The following is a 16,236-nucleotide window of genomic DNA, read 5'->3' as shown; positions in this document are numbered from 1 at the left end:
CTTTCCCAGACCAGGGATCGAACCCGGGTCCCCTGTGTTGGCAGGTGTGCTCCTAGCCAGGGAAATCCTGGCACATCATTTTTCAATCTCTTCAGATCCCCACATAAAAACTGACATGGCAGCTGGAGACTCAAAATTGTAAAAACATGCGCAACATTTACAACAAAATTTGGTGACAATTTATCTCCACAACCCTAAATTACAAGCAAGTGGGGACAAACCACCAAGAGCCACCAGACTATATGAGTTCAGCATCTGTACAGAAGAAAGAAGGAACCAAAGGGATGGTATCTGAGAGAATAAGAATAATAGACTCCCTAAAGTGTCAAGAGGTGCTCACTGGAATCAAGAAAGGCCAATGAGAACAGTAAATGAAACTTAGGAGGGATCTGCAGTCTAAAATAGCAAGTGAAGGGACTTCCCTGGAGGTCCAGTGGCTAAGACTCCATGCTCCCAACGCAGGGGGCCCAGATTAAACCCTTGGTCAGGGAACTAGATCCTGCATGCCACAACTAAGACCTGGTGTATCCAAATAAATACATATTTTTAAAATTTACAAATAAAATAAAGTATCAGGTGAGTGCAAGGGGCCCACAGTGAGAAGGACTAAGTGGCTGGAGCAGGTCAGACACCTGTGAACCGTCAAAACCAGTCCACCTGGAGAAACTGCTGCTGCTGCTGCTAAGTCGCTTCAGTCGTGTCCAACTCTGTGCGACCCCATAGACGGCAGCCCACCAGGCTCCCCCGTCCCTGGGATTCTCCAGGCAAGAACACTGGAGTGGGTTGCCGTTTCCTTCTCCAATGCATGAAAGTGAAAAGCGAAAGGGAAGTCGCTCAGTCGTGTCCGACCCTCAGCGACCCCATGGACTGCAGCCCACCAGGCTCCAAGAAACTGCTAGGAGTGAAATAAAAATATAATAGGATAGGGACATCAGAGATGAAGAAATCAAAGATGGATACCAATCTAGAGCCAGGAAATCCCAGGAAACAAGTCAGACAAAACTAACAGAAGACGGAGTTCTCTGATGCTATAAAAGCTTTTCTGAATCCTGACTTATTCCTTAAGTTCAAGAAAACTAATTTCACAGAAAATGAACAATAGGAAAGTATCAAGGTCAAATGTCATATAAAGTTATTACCAAAAAACTGTAAGCATAACATTAGACACTGTGAAAGCACATCACAGAGATGTGCCACAAAGCAGATCAAAACTGCAACCTACTGTTTGAAAACAAACTAAAAGACACTAAGAAAACCATATGTGAAAGAACAACAAAAATCCTGATTAGAAAAACTCAGCTTTATTTCAGGCAAATAGCATTCAAATCCTTTGACCCAAATCTCTTGTCTCAACCTGTTGCTAAAAAATTGACAGTGGTCCTAGTACCTTTCCATTTCCTTCTCCAGGGGATCTTCCCAACCCAGGGATCGAACCCAGGTCTCCCACATTGTGGGCAGACGCTTTAACCTTTGAGCCACCAGGGAAGCCCTATCAAATCTAAACGCCAGCTAAAACTGGATTTTCCTTCTATCTTAAAATCTCTTTTAATTTGGTGCCCCTACATTAAGCAAGCCAACACGCTTTTTTTTTTTAATCCAACCATTCTTGTCTGCTTCCAAGGCCATTTTGTATATCTTATGATGTTCCTACCTTCTTGGCCAATTATACCTACCCAAAGGCCCAAATTAGGTCTTCCTGAGAAATTCTTTCCAAACTTGACCTCTATCTCATTTAGGTGATATATTTATGTTTATGTATCTTGTTTTCAGCACCAAACTGTACAGTACTAAAATATATTGGCATCTGCTCACCAGCTCTCTATGCTGGACTCAAGAAAAAAATCAGTTATTATCTAAGCCAGGGGATTCCAATCAACTGGTCAAGATTAAGATCTGATTAGTTGAAGCTACTGCTGTTCACACTGTTGAAAATTCATCTCTCTTTAAATACCTTTCCCAGGACTTCCCTGGTGATCCAGTGGCCAAGACTTTGTGCTGCCAACGCAGGGGGCCCAGGTTTGAATTCTCGTCAGGGAACTAGATCCCATATGCCGCGACTATAAGATCCCACATACTGCATCTAAGACCCCATGCAGACATATAAACAAATATATATTTTTTAAAAAGATTACTTGTAGAACTAAAATTACATAAGGGCTAAGAAGAAAAGAGTATAGTATACCATGACTATATGCCCTCACAACGCAGATTCATTATAAATTTGTTTAATGAGGGGGTGAATGGCAAGTGCGTTTGTAAAATACTTTAATGTTTTCAGTAATCATATTGGTGGTAGTATGTTGTGATTGAGATAGAAGAAAGGAGTAATTATGGAATATTCTAAATCTGTCATCTCCTGTGTCTTTTTTGTTTTGGTCACACCCCATTGTGGGATTTAGCTTCCTGGGCAGGGACTGAACCCAGGCCCTCAGCAGTGAGAGTGTGAAGTCCTAACCAATGGACCACCTGGGAATTCCCTCCTGTGTCCTTGAAAACTAGGATTCTTAAGAAAGGAACTAGAGAAGAGATTAAGTAAAAGTTCTTTAATCTTTAATTTGAATTGAAAGTATTACTATGTACTTATGAATTATTTTAGTGTGTGTATGTACATGTGTGTATATATATATATATAATATATATATATAGTCTATTCACTGAATCTATAGCTCTGTCCACTGTAAAGGCCTACCTGTGTCCTTGAAATATAATTTCTCACTTAAAAAACTGAAGACTTCTTAGAGAAATGGTTGATTCCAGTCTGGGGCAAGAAGTGTACAAGATGACCCAGGAATATTTTGTCAAAACAATCAGTAAAGAGAGCTGTCAAAAATTACTAGAGTCATCAGAAGAACTAAGAAGTCAGCCTAGTGTCCACTGGCCAAAGTTGGTGCACTTCAATAATGACAATATGAAACCCATCGGTTCCTAAGGGCTTCCTAGGTGGCGCTAGTGGTAAAGAACCCACCTGCCAATGCAGGAGACCTAGAGACTTGGGTTCAATCTCTGGGCAGGAAGATCCCCTGGACAAGGGCATGGCAACCTACTCCAGTATTCTTGCCTAGAAAATCCTATGGACAGAGGAGCCTGGCAGGCTACAGTCCATAGGGTCACAAGACTCAGACATGACTGAAGTGACTTAGTATGCATGCATAGGTTCATAATGATACATATATTTATTATAATAATATTTTTAAGAGTAGTCAACTTTGGAGGATGATAAGGATTCAATTCATTATCTTCAAAACTGGTGAAAAAAGAAAAGTCAAAGTGAAAGTTGCTCAGTCATGTCTAACTTTTTGCAACCCCATGGATATACAGTCCATGGAATTCTCCAAGCCAGAATATTGGAGTCAGTAGCCTTTCCCTTCTCCAGGGGATCTTCCCAACGCAGGGATCAAACCCAGGTCTCCTACATTGCAGGCAGATTCCTTACCAGCTGAGCCACAAGGGAAGCCCCCCCAAAAGAATCAAATATTTATTCTACCTTTCCTATGTGAACTGTACACTCAGAAATCAAATAGTAGATAAGAGGATGTTTCTCTTTTTGAAAGTATTTCAATGAATAAATAAAATTATAGAATTATTGGCATCATTTTGTAATCCTCAATGAATTAATGGCTTTAGGCAATAAATATCAACACCTGAAAAAAAATCATAAGCATAGAGACAGGATTTATATGCCTCTTAAGAGTCTTGCCAAAGTGATAAAATCTGTCTGATTCAGCCTCTGGAGTCAGCTACCAATTTGCAGGAGATATTGAGGACATAAGAACATTCAGAACTGTATGATGAGTATCTATATCAGCAAAATCCAGACTGTGGTAAACTCTACATGTCAAATGGCCCAGGTTGTTAAACAAATAAATTGTAAGGAATCAAGAAAGGGATGAATGGGGGACTTTAGGTTCAGTTACGTTCAGTCGCTCAGTCGTGTCCGACTCTTTGCAACCCCATGGACTGCAGCATGCCAGGCCTCCCTGTCCATCACCAACTCCCGGAGTTTACTCAAACTCATATCCATTGAGTTGGTGATGCCACCAAACTATCTAATTCTCTGTCGTCCCCTTCTCCTCCTGCCTTCTTCAATCTTTCTCAGCATCAGGGTCTTTTCAAATGAGTCAGCTCTTCACATCAGGTGGCCAAAGTATTGGAGTTTCAGCTTCAACACCAGTCCTTCCAGTGAACATTCAGGACTGATTTCCTTTATGATGGACTGGTTGGATCTCCTTGCAGTTCAAGGGACTCTCAAGAGTCTTCTCCAACACCACAGTTCAAAAGCATCAATTCTTCAGTGCTCAGCTTTCTTCACAGTCCAATTCTCACATCCATACATGACCACTGGAAAAACCATAGCCTTGACTAGACAGACCTTTGTTGGCAAAGTAATGTCTCTGCTTTTGAATGTGTTATCTAGGTTGGTTATAACTTTCCTTCCAAGGAGTAAGCATCTTTTAATTTCATGGCTGCAGTCACCATCTGCAGCGATTTTGGAGCTGCTGCTGCTGCTGCTAAATCGCTTCAGTCGTGTCCGACTCCAGCGACCCCATAGACGGCAGCCCACCAGGCTTCCCCATCCCTGGGATTCTCCAGGCAAGAACACTGGAGTGGGTTGCCATTTCCTTCTCCAATGCATGAAAGTGAAAAGTGAAAGTGAAGTCGCTCAGTTGTGTCCAACTCTTAGCGACCCCATGGACTGTAGCCTACCAGGATTTTGGAGCACCCCCCCCCAAAAAGTCTGACACTGCTTTCATTGTTTCCCCATCTACTTCCCATGAAGTGATGGGACCAGATGCCATGATCTTCATTTTCTGAATATTGAGCTTTAAGCCAACCTTTTCACTCTCCTCTTTCACTTTCATCAAGAGGCTCTTTAGCTCCTCTTCACTTTCTGCCATAAGGGTGGTGTCATCTGCATATCTGAGGTTATTGTATTTCTCCAGGCAATCTTAATTCCAGCTTGTGCTTCCTCCAGCCCAGAGTTTCTCATGATGTACTCTGCATAGAAGTTAAATAAGCAGGGTGACAATATACAGCCTTGACGTATTCCTTTTCCTATTTGGAACCAGTCTGTTGTTCCATGTCCAGTTCTAACTATTGCTTCCTGACCTGCATACAAATTTCTCAAGAAGTAGGTCAGGTGGTCTGATATTCCCATCTCTTTCAGAATTTTCCACAGTTTATTGTGATCCACACAGTCAAAGGCTTTGGCATAGTCAATAAAGCAGAAATAGATGTTTTTCTGGAACTCTCTTGCTTTTTCCATGATCCAGCGGATGTTGGCAATTTGATCTCTGGTTCCTCTGCCTTTTCTAAAACCAGCTTGAACATCTGGAAGTTCACGGTTCATGTATTGCTGAAGCCTGGCTTGGAGAATTTTAAGCATTACTTTGATAGCGTATGAGATGAGTGCAATTGTGTGGCAGTTTGAGCATTCTTTGGCATTGCCTTTTTAGGGACTGGAATGAAAACTGACCTTTTCCAGTCCTGTGGCCACTGCTGAGTTTTCCAAATTTGCTGGCATATTGAGTGCAGCACTTTCACAGCATCACCTTTTAGGACTTGAAATAGCTCAACTGGAATTCTATCACCTCCACTGGCTTTGTTCATAATGATACTTTCTAAGGCCCACTTGACTTCACATTCCAGGATGTCTGGCTCTAGGTGAGTGATAACACCGTTGTGATTATCTGGGTCATGAAGATCTTTTAGATTAGATTAGGAGACTTAAAAAGACATCAAATGTACTAAATGAAGTAAGTCAGAGAAAGACAAATATCATGATATCACTCATGTGGAATCTAATTTTTTTTTAAATGATACAAGTGAACTTATTTATAAAACAGAAATAAACTTACAGGTATTGAAAGCAAATGTATGGTTACCAAAGGGGAAATGTGTGAGGCAAGGATAAATCAGAAGCTTTGGATTAACATATACACTCTACTGCAATCAATAAGATTGACACCAATAGGGACTCACTGCATAGCACAGGGAACTCTACTCAATATTCTGTGATAACCTAAATGAGAAAAGAATCAATATATGATATGTATAACTGAATCATTTTGCTGTACACCTGAAACTTATACAACATAGTAAATCAACTACACTCCAATAAAATAAAAAGACATCAAATATTTTCAAATGGACAAGACTATACAGTATCTACGGATGTACGTTTGGATGATAAAACTATATAAAAGATACAAAGAAGTTAATACTGTAGTCAGGAAATGGTTGCTTATTGGCAGCAGAGTAGTGTTAGTTGCTCAGTCATGTCCGATTCTTTTCGATCCCATGGACTGTAGCCAACCAGTTGGCTCCTCTGTTCATGGAATTCTCCAGGCAAGAATACTGGAGTGGGAGGCCATTTCCTTCTCCCGGGGATCTTCCCAACCCACGGATCAAAACTGTCTCCTGCATTGCAGGCAGATTCTTTACTGTCTGAGCCACCAGGGAAGCCCAGATATAATGTAAGTGCTATGTAAATAGTTGAAGATGAGTGGCAAATTCAAGTTTTGTTTTTTGGAATTTCATGGAATTTTTTTCCCAAATATTTTCCATCCTTCGATTGAATCCACGGATATGCAAATATGTAGGGCCGACTGTCTTTTCTTCTCTCTAAATACCAAATTCTTAGCAAGTAAATAATACCATATACACTTTCAAATTAAATTCACAAGTTTCTTGTTTGTGTGTTTGATTTCGCTTTAACCTGTCATGTAACATACTGCCATGAGTCTTTGAATGTGGCATCTAAGCAAAAAAAGCTGCATATGGTCACTCTCTGTATGAGAGGTATAAATAAGTAAGGAGACAACATTTTTGTGGACTATTTTTAAAGCATGATAAATAACATTATCAACATTATTCATGATTTAAATATTACGTATACAATACAGATCATCTCCATATCAACAATTATGTAAGGGGGACACTAGAAAATAAAAAATTTATAATGTTCTTATGCAGTGCTTGGCAGCAGAAGAGGATTATAATTGGGATGGGGCATATATACAGGACTTCTGGGTAGGTTCTAGTTCTTGACATGCCAGTAGTTATAGGAGTGTTTAATAATTCATTAAGTCCTATATTTATTTTGTGTGTTTTCTACACTTGAGCTTTATTTTCCAACGAATAGTTTTTTAAAAAGAATAACAAGGCAGTGTTATAAACAATTTTATGCCAATAAATTCAACAACTTAATTGAAACAAAATATTTGAAAAACACAACTTACCAAAACTAACTCAAAATGAAATTAAAAGTTGGAATACCTCTATATGTATCACAGAAATTGAATTTATCAAAACCCTCCCCCACAAAGAAAATTCCAAGCCCAGATTATTTCACTGATGAAGTCTATCAAATACTGAATAATGCTGCCAAAGTTACAAAAATGTTTTCAGAAAACAAAGGAGAAAGGAACACTTCCTAATTTCTTTTAAGAGGCCAGGATAATCCTGAAATAGTAAAACTTAAACAAAAGTTTATCAGAAAATTAAATAGCTATATTTCATTATATTGAGGAATTATTAATTTTAGGTATAATAATCATAATAAAAGTCCTTATATTTTAGAGGTACATAATAAAACATTATAAATAAAGTGGGATCATATCTAGTTTTGCTTCAAAATAATCTTGGTTAGGGGAAGAGTAGTTGAGGGAATAAATAAACCAAGATTGACCAGAGTTGATAATTATTGAAGCTGGGTGATGGATTCATGGAAACTCATTATACTATTTTCTCTACTATTGTTTACTCTCAAGATTTTTCATAATATAAAACAAAAAATAACTACAAAATGATTAAAAGACATTAAATATATAAAACAATAAGTTCACAACAATTTAAAAAGAAAGTAAAACAAAACAAAATCATTGAACACCAAGTTGCTAGGACATCAACTTACTATTTGAAAGGGATAAATAAGGGCAGCGATTTAAGCACTTATCTTGCCATTCTGGTATGAACTTTATTTCAGGGTAACCAAATGGTCCTGAAGGATGTAAAAAAAGTTTTTCTGTAGAGAATTATGACTAATAGAAGGAAAAATAATAGCATTAGAGAATAATCATTTTGTAATTGCTAGTGAAATACCCAATTTATAAAATGGTTATAAATGGATGGTAAAACAATTTGGTGAAGAATTGATAGAGAACCTTATGATACAGGGTCAGCCCATCACCACCTGAAAATAGAAGGAGCCTAGGGCATGAAGTGGGCAGTGAAGGAGAGCTGTCCAACCAAGAACACCTGTGCTGCTGTGTAAGTGAAAAATAAATCTTTATTGTGTTAAATCACTGTAATATGGGTTAATTCATTATAAAGGTGCTTACTTTAGAAGTATATCATTTATATATATTAAAACACATAAGCACATAATTGTATTTCAAAGATACATACATATCCAAACACATACTGAACACATTGAAGTGTGTGTCGGGGTCAGGGAGAGGAATGAGAACAGGGATCAGGGATTAAAAGAATAAAATCAAACAAAAAGTCACCATGCTCTGCCAAGCATGGTTTAACAAGGAATAAAAAAATAATAATTTAAAAGAGAGACAACTAATCTACTCTTTGTAGAGAGAGCTCAGGCTAGTGTTAGCCAGTAATTATCTTCTACCTTGAGGAGGAACAAGGTATGATTCTGGAGAGGAGGCAATGTTGAAGACACAGCCTGTTGGAACCCTCCATGACATTCACCAGGGAAGTCTCAGGTCTGAAAGGTTCCCTAAACTGAGACTTTCTCCCAAGTATGACCTTCACTCTCAGCTCTCTTTGGTAGTGATGCAGGAGGCATTTACCATTCTCTAGACATGGGGCCTGGGCTGGCTAACTCCCCTTGGCACCACCTCTCACTCCAGGCTGAAGGAGGCTTGCTACAGCTGAGAGGCTTGTTCTGGGCCTGGGTACATCTTCCTGCCCACCCTCCATCTCTGCTTGAGGAGGACTGAATAATGGTCCTTCCTCCAAAGATGTTCAAGTCCTAATCTCCATAATCTAGGAATAGTTTACCTTCTGTGGCAAAAATGACTGGGAAGATACGGTTAAAGTAGGGATCTTGAGATGGGGAGATGATTCTGTTATCACATTGGGCCCAATATAAGCACAGGGATATATAATCACAATGTAATCCTCCTAGTAGGAGACAGGAGAATCAGAGAAAGATGTAAGAATGGAAGTAGAGGTCAGAAAGGCGGAAACTATGTTGCTGGCTTTGACGATGGAGGAAGGGGCCATGAGTCAAGGAACACAAGCAGCCTCTAGAAGCTAGAAAAGGCAAATAAATGGACTGCCCCCTAGAGTCTCCAGAAGAGGTTACCGACACTTTTTAACTTAACCCAATGAAATTGATTTCAGACCTGTGACCTCCAGAACTGTAAGATAACACATTTGTGTTGTTTTAAGCCATTAAGTTTGTGACAGTTTGTCACAGCAGCAATAGAAAACGTGTACACTGGCCCTGCTGCTGGGCCGCATAACCTGTTCTCCTAGGAGAGTAAGGTCTGTGAGAAGGGAATGGGGAATCAGGGAAGATTTCCTGGAAGCCTCTGCAGCAGACTGACCTAGGTTCATAGCATAGTTCATTTATAATCTATCTGTTAATAATGCATTATTTATAGTGTTGCTGAGAATGGAATAATACTTTAAATTTCCTATTCCTACCTAATTAACCACTTTTTAAATTATAAGCCACGTCTCTTCCTGGGTTTATACACATTTATTCTTCTACTCTGGTTGTTACTGAACACCCAGTACGTGGCTGGCACCACGCACAGAGCGAGCCTGAGCCCACTGCAAACTCCAAACACTTCTCACCTAAGCTGCCGCTGAGCTCCCGCTCAGTCCAGGGCTCAAGTTCATTGCCCCATCCTAAATGCAGGCTCTCATACCTGAGCATTCACATGGTCTCACGTCTCCTTGATGGACTCATCCCAGCAGCATCACCTCTTACCCTCTCAGATGCTGTTTCCACAGCTACCAAGAGCAGTCTGGCCTCTGCCTTTACCCTGACCCTGACAAAAGTCTGCAGCCCACTTAGAGGATAGTATGCTCCCTCTGATCATATTTTCAAGACTCCCTTTTCATCTCATTCTTTTTTGTCTTTCTGCATCTCTCTCCCTTTTCATGTCTTCTTCTTTGAGCTCCTAAACAGGTCCTCTTCATAACCTGGAAAGGTCTAAACTAACAGGAGAGCTAAGCCTTAAACAGCCAGTACAGAAGCAGGTAGAAGGGACCAAGGGTGTGTGTTTACCAGCTTCTCTGGGAGTGAAATGAAATCTAAGGTATTGAGACGGGATATCCAGGTTACCTGGAGTTCCCAGGCAGCCCCACTCACCCACCTCTCTAGCCTCTCAACACCCTCAGATGCCTATCCAAACTGAGATAAATCCCTTGACTTTGAAGCTTCCAACTCCTCGGGATCCATTTGAATTTCTCTCTCATCTCCCATCCCTATCCCCTTCTTCTAATGTCCAGGTCTGTAATGTTGAGTTCTGATCCCATGATGTTGGGCCTTCTCAGCCTGCCTTCCCAGAAAAATATTTGGTCCAGGACTGATTTTCCTTGTATCCCTGGTCCGGATTAATGCACCCTTTACCCAATTCTGGTCCAAGAGTCTCTTTCCTCAGAGTCTGTGGCTCTTTCTGCAAACACCAAGCTGCCTTTCTAGGACAAGGTAAGAACCTGAATGTTAAAACAGGGAGAAAATTGCTTTCAGATCCTCTGGGCTTGGATGATGTTGACAGGGTGCGGTAGGGGAATGGTCTGGTCAAGTGATAGAACTTTGGTGGATAGGCAGGTAGGCAGGTGATCCGGGTTCTTTAACCTGAGGATCCTCAGAGTTACCACAGGTAAATCTGGGGTACTCTCTGCCTTCTCTAGGCCTGTCTCTCTAACATGTCTGTGCAATCAGAGGGCTGGTCTTCATCAAGGCTCTTTTGAGCCTGAAGGTTTCACCCAGCTACTCCAGCAATGGTGCATAATAGCCACAAGAGGGCGGACAACCTCTTCAGCTCAGAAGTTTGTAGATTAAATGAACCAGCAAGCTTTAAAAGGAACACAAGGGTTTCAAGCAGAAAGGTAGTTACCCAAAGTTACCACAAAATGGCAACAGGGTCAGGGTACTGGGAAAGGGTACTTGAATTCCCAGCCTAAAGGAAGTCAGCAGCCCCGAGACCAAGAGGGATGGTAAGGAGAAGAAGAGACTTACTTATATTTGTAAGTGAGAGTTACTTATATTTTTAAGAAGAGACTTAACGTATATTTGTATATTTTGCTGGTGGGCAGCAAAGAAGAGACTTACCTATATTCTTTAGAGATTTCAATCCCTTTGAGAGGAGGAAACATGGTCTTTAGAGGAGAGCCACAAATCAAATGTATTGCCCGAAAAGGATCTGGGTGGGGGTTTCAGGATAAGACTTGAGGAGTTTATGGGAACTAGAGATGAACAACTTGGCTTCTGTCCCTTCCCTAGCATAGAATGAAAAGTAGAGAAACTGCCGGGGTTATTCTAGGATTTGAAGATTCCTCAAGTCAGGAAGTGAAGTCGCTTAGTCGTGTCCAACTTTGCGACCCCATGAACTGCAGTCTGCCTGCCTCCTCTGTCCATGGGATTTCCCAGGCAAGAATACTGGAGTGGGTTGCCATTTCCTTCTTCAGAGGATCTTCTCAACTCAGGAGGGCACAGCAAATAGGCAAGGATCACCTGACATCCTTTTTTTCTCCTTTTTGCCTTCCAATAATCTATTAATAGTTTCAGGGCCCAGGAAAGACAGGGACCAACATAGGGGCAGTACCTGGGGTTCCAAGGGTTAATTTCCAAGGCCAAACATACTCTGACATCAGTCATAGCCCTCATCTCCACCCTCTCCCTGGGCCTGTCCCCTCCCTGAGCCCCAGGTTGGCAGCTTCCCTGAGTCCCTTTTTTGGTGTAACTCATTAGGGCCCTGGGACCCAGGACCAGAGCCAGTGCCCCGCTTCCTCTGCAGTCCCAGGAGTCTAGAGCTTGTTCTAAGAAAGGAAGGAAAGCAGTCTTTCCCTCCCACTCTCCCCCTCCCAGGATGCGGGCCCTAAGACCAAAGAGCCTCAGTCTTTCTCTGCCACGCCCCGCATTGTAACTCAGACAAGGGGATTCCTTGTGTCCCAGCCCCAGGCCAGCATTTTAGTGTCCAAATGATGGGAGGTCTGGGGCAGGATGGGGGAAGGGGAATCACAGGATCTGAGAAGATATCTCCCCCTTTTGGAGATTCTGCTACACCCCAAGCTTCTCCCTCTGGCTCCCATCAGAAGTTGAAGGACTCATCTGCATATTAAAGGCCTGAGGCCCAGAGTAGAAACTGAGAAGGTGTGGAGACACAAAGGCTGCACCTTCTGGCAGACAGATTTGGAGCCAGAATACAAGAATGGGGGCAAACCAGGGACAGAATAAGACAGGGGACTATGGCAGGGCAGGCCAAATAGACTGTTGAGATCTGTAGGTGGAGGCCCCTGCCAGTTTCCTCCCTAAAAGCAGAGAAACAGGAGTGCAGGCACCAGACAGGCAGGTGGTCAGAGAAGAAGTGAGAATCCCTGGAATAAAATGAGAACTCCCTGTTTAAATAGAAAGAACCTTTCTGAGAAGTGCAAACGTCTGACTGAGAAACTTTCCTGCCAGGAGGGTAGTATAGTCCCATTCACAAGAAGGAATGGTAGGGAGAATAAATAACATGGTCTCACTTAGCAGCAGGGGCTCAAATACCCCTATATCTATCATCACTAAAAGACTGATACAAAGGAAAGGCTAATCCATCCTGGCAGGAAATGACATAACTCACCAGACAGGAAGGGGTGGCCCTACCAACCCCAAAGGCTTCTGGGAGGGCCAATCCATGGAGGTTTGGCCCTGAATGTCCATGTCCCTCCATAGTCCTCCATATTGGCCAAAAGTGGGGCTAAGGCTCCTAGAAGTGGGTGAGGTAATCAAATCCCAGTCCCTTCATCAGTGATTTCATAGGGATGCTAAACCCTCAAATCCTTACCTAGTTGTGGGGAAAGGAGAAGAGATACTATCACACCTGGAGCCATAGGTCAAGCCTCTAGAGTCCACGTATCTATGGAAATAGCTCTAGGGACCCAATAATTGAAGGTTAAAGGCAGAGCCTCCCCAGGGACCAGAGGGATGGTAAGGCCAGGTTTCATGGTAACTGATTTCAATGTAGCCTCTTCCTAATTCCAGACAGAGGGAGAACAAATTCAAGGGAGACCAGGGCCTAGTGAGTAAAGAACCAAAAGGGTGGAAGAGTTGTTACAGGAAGGTCACATCATCCTGGCACTGGCCCCAGTACCAGTGGGTCTCAAAGCCCAGCTTGGCACTCTCATCCTCTGGCGGCTCAGGGGATGCACCTTGCAGCCCCTCCCCTGGGGGTTTCCACACGGCCCTCAAGCTCCCTAGCCTGGTGGCTGTCAGGTCCACCTCAGTCCTGGCCCTCTCCCCACCAGGTATAACCTTCGCCCAGTCCATCTCGGGACGGGGAGCCCCAGGCGGGCCATGTTCATCCAGCTCGCTGGGCGCCACTGTGTCCAGGAAGCTGCCGATGGAGACACTGTCCAGCCGGTCAGTGGAGCTTGTGTCTGGCAGGCTGTCCCAGCTGCCTCGCCTTGAGCGGCCTGGGCTCCCGCCTGTCAGGCTATACTGGCTGCTGGTGAGGCTGCTGCAGTGGCTGGTCAATGTCCCCCTCTCCTCCAACAGCCAGCGCACCGCCTCAATGCCCTCATTCAAGGTCACCAGTTGCTGCAGGATCTTCACGTCGATGGCTCTCAGGTAAGCCTAGGGGAGTGGGAGAAGAAATCAGTCCCAGGTTCTGGGCCATGGGTTTCCCCAGTGTTTCTAGAGGCCTCTACCTCGTAATCCAACCAATTATGCTTGACTTTCAAGAACCATGTAAATAGAATGGTTTGGACTGTAGGCTTTAGAAGCAGAGAGATTGCTGCTTAAAATCTCAGCTCTACAACTGATCAGCTTTATGACTGCGGGCAACTTTCTTGCCTTTGTTGGGCCTGGGTTTCCTTGTCTGTGAAATAGGTTTAAATGACTCACCTCACAGCGTGGTTGGGAGAGTTTTGAGATGTTGTCTATTAAGTATGGACCACTGTACCTGGTATAGAGTAAGATCTCAGTAAATAATATTAAAATCCAATCCTACTGAGATTGAAACTTCACAGATAGGATATTTACTACTGAACCAGTCCAGATTCACCAGTAAGACTTAGAAGCAGTCATCCAAAAAGTTGCCTTAGAGGGGGCCAAGTGTTAATTGGGAAACAGATTGGGCCAAACGGAGGCATGAGCTGGGGGCGTGGCACAAAGAGGAGGCTAACCTGGCCCCCCAGTCCCTTTGGGGGGTGGCAGTAGGCGCTGTGGGGAGGGAAGGGTTGGCTAGAGCTTCCAAGGGTCAGAATCCTCCTGGCTGGGGATTTGGGGCTTCCCTCTTCTATACACCAGTCTCCCTGTCTGCACTGAGTGCCAGTCTGACTTATTGGGTAATCTCTAGGGTCCTTTCCAGCTCAGATGCACTGAGTTATCTTCCCCAAGCACAAGTCTGAACTCGTCCTTCCCTTGCTCAAGAACCTTTAAGGGCTTTGCACTGCTCTCAGAAAACAGAATATTGGAATATTTTAGCAGCAGGTATTCAAAAGCCTGTCATAATATGGCTCGTGCTCATCCCTCTAACTTCATCTCTACCATATTTCCATGGGAATTCCAGGTCCTGCCACACATAACTTTTAAAATTTCATTTCATTTAGTTTCACTTTTAATGAAAGTAGTAGATGTACATAAAGAAGCAAATAGTTCTGTAAGCTTTGTTAAGAAAAGGAAGTTTCCCCATCCTAAATCCCACTTGCCAAAGACAACTATTATTAATTTTTTAGCTGTTTATTTTGTTGTGTGTGTGCCCAGTCACTTCAGTTGTATCCAACTCTGTGCGACCCTACGGAATGTAGCCAGGCTCCCCTGTCCATGGGATCCTCCAGGCAAGAATACTAGAGTGGGTTGCCATGCCTTCCTCCAAGGGATCTTCCCAACCCAGGGATCAAACCCATGTCTCCCATGTCTCCTGCATGGCAGGTGGTTTCTTTCCTGCTGAGCCACCAGGGAAGCCCATTTATTTTGGTACTTACCTTCTAATTTCTAAATAACTGCTTACTGATTTTTAAGTATTTTCTATTGACTTTGTATATAATAGAAGGTTAAGGATTTAACTCTTTCATCCTACTCCCTATATCTCTGCCATACTCACACCCTCCCCATTTTATTACAACATATGTAATAAAATTAATCATTCAGCATTTACCTTGTTAGAATTTGGAAATGCTACTCACAGCTAAGCCATGTGGTTTACTGTGGCTACTTTTCCTTTTTTTACAACTGTAAGTTTTACTTTTTAGATAATAATTATTATCCTTATTATTACTACTACTACCACAACTGTTTTGCTTAGTTTGGTATATTGTTATCAGTAAGTCATCCTTAAACTCTCTCCCAGGAGTCTGAATTTCCCTCTCAAAGCTTTATTTATTTTTTTTATTGAAGTATACTTGCTTTACAATGTTGTGTAAGCTTCCACTGTACAACAAAGTAAAACAGCTATATGTATACATAGATCCCCTTCCTCTTGAGCCCCCCTCCCACCCCCAACCCCATCCCTCTAGGTCATCATAGAGCACTGAGATGAGCTCCTTATGATATACAGCACCTTCCCACTAGCTATCTATTAGACACATTATAGTGTATATATATCAGTTCAGTTCAGTTGCTCAGTCATGTCCGACTCTTTGTGACCCCATGAACTGTAGCATGCCAGGCCTCCCTGTCCATCACCAACTCTCGGAGTCCACCCAAACCCATGTCCATTGAGTCAGTGATGCCATCCAACCATCTCATCCTCTGTTGTCCCCTTCTCCTGCCTTCAATCCTTCCCAGCATCAGGGTCTTTTCAAATAAGTCAGTTCTTTGCATCAGGTGGCCAAAGTATTAGAGTTTCAGCTTCAACATCAGTCCTTCCAATGAACACCCAGGACTGATCTCCTTTAGGATAGACTGGTTGGGTCTCCTTGCAGTCCAGGGGACTCTCAAGAGTCTTCTCCAACACCACAGTTCAAAAGCATCAATTCTTCGGCGCTCAGCTTTCTTCACAGTCCAACTCTCACATCCATACATGACCACTGGAAAAACCATAGCCTTGACTAGAC

At 42.6% G+C, this 16,236-nt stretch overlaps 1 protein-coding gene across 1 annotated transcript in view; it reads right to left on the bottom strand.

Annotated features, from left to right (window-relative positions):
* Positions 1-7,069: 7,069 nt before the first annotated feature.
* Positions 7,070-16,236, bottom strand: part of LURAP1 (leucine rich adaptor protein 1) — a 21,341-nt gene continuing 12,174 nt past the window's right edge. Inside the window, exon 4 of the mRNA XM_010847896.1 lies at positions 7,070-13,813. Within this exon, the coding sequence (XP_010846198.1) occupies positions 13,292-13,813 (522 nt within the window). The 3' untranslated portion in view covers positions 7,070-13,291. The remainder of the gene's footprint in view (positions 13,814-16,236) is intronic.

This window comes from Bison bison, unplaced genomic scaffold, assembly GCF_000754665.1.
Source record: "Bison bison bison isolate TAMUID 2011002044 unplaced genomic scaffold, Bison_UMD1.0 scf7180017864256, whole genome shotgun sequence".
NCBI lineage: Eukaryota > Metazoa > Chordata > Mammalia > Artiodactyla > Bovidae > Bison > Bison bison.
Note: the sequence above shows the minus strand (reverse complement) of the source record. Positions and strands in the feature narration are given on the sequence as shown.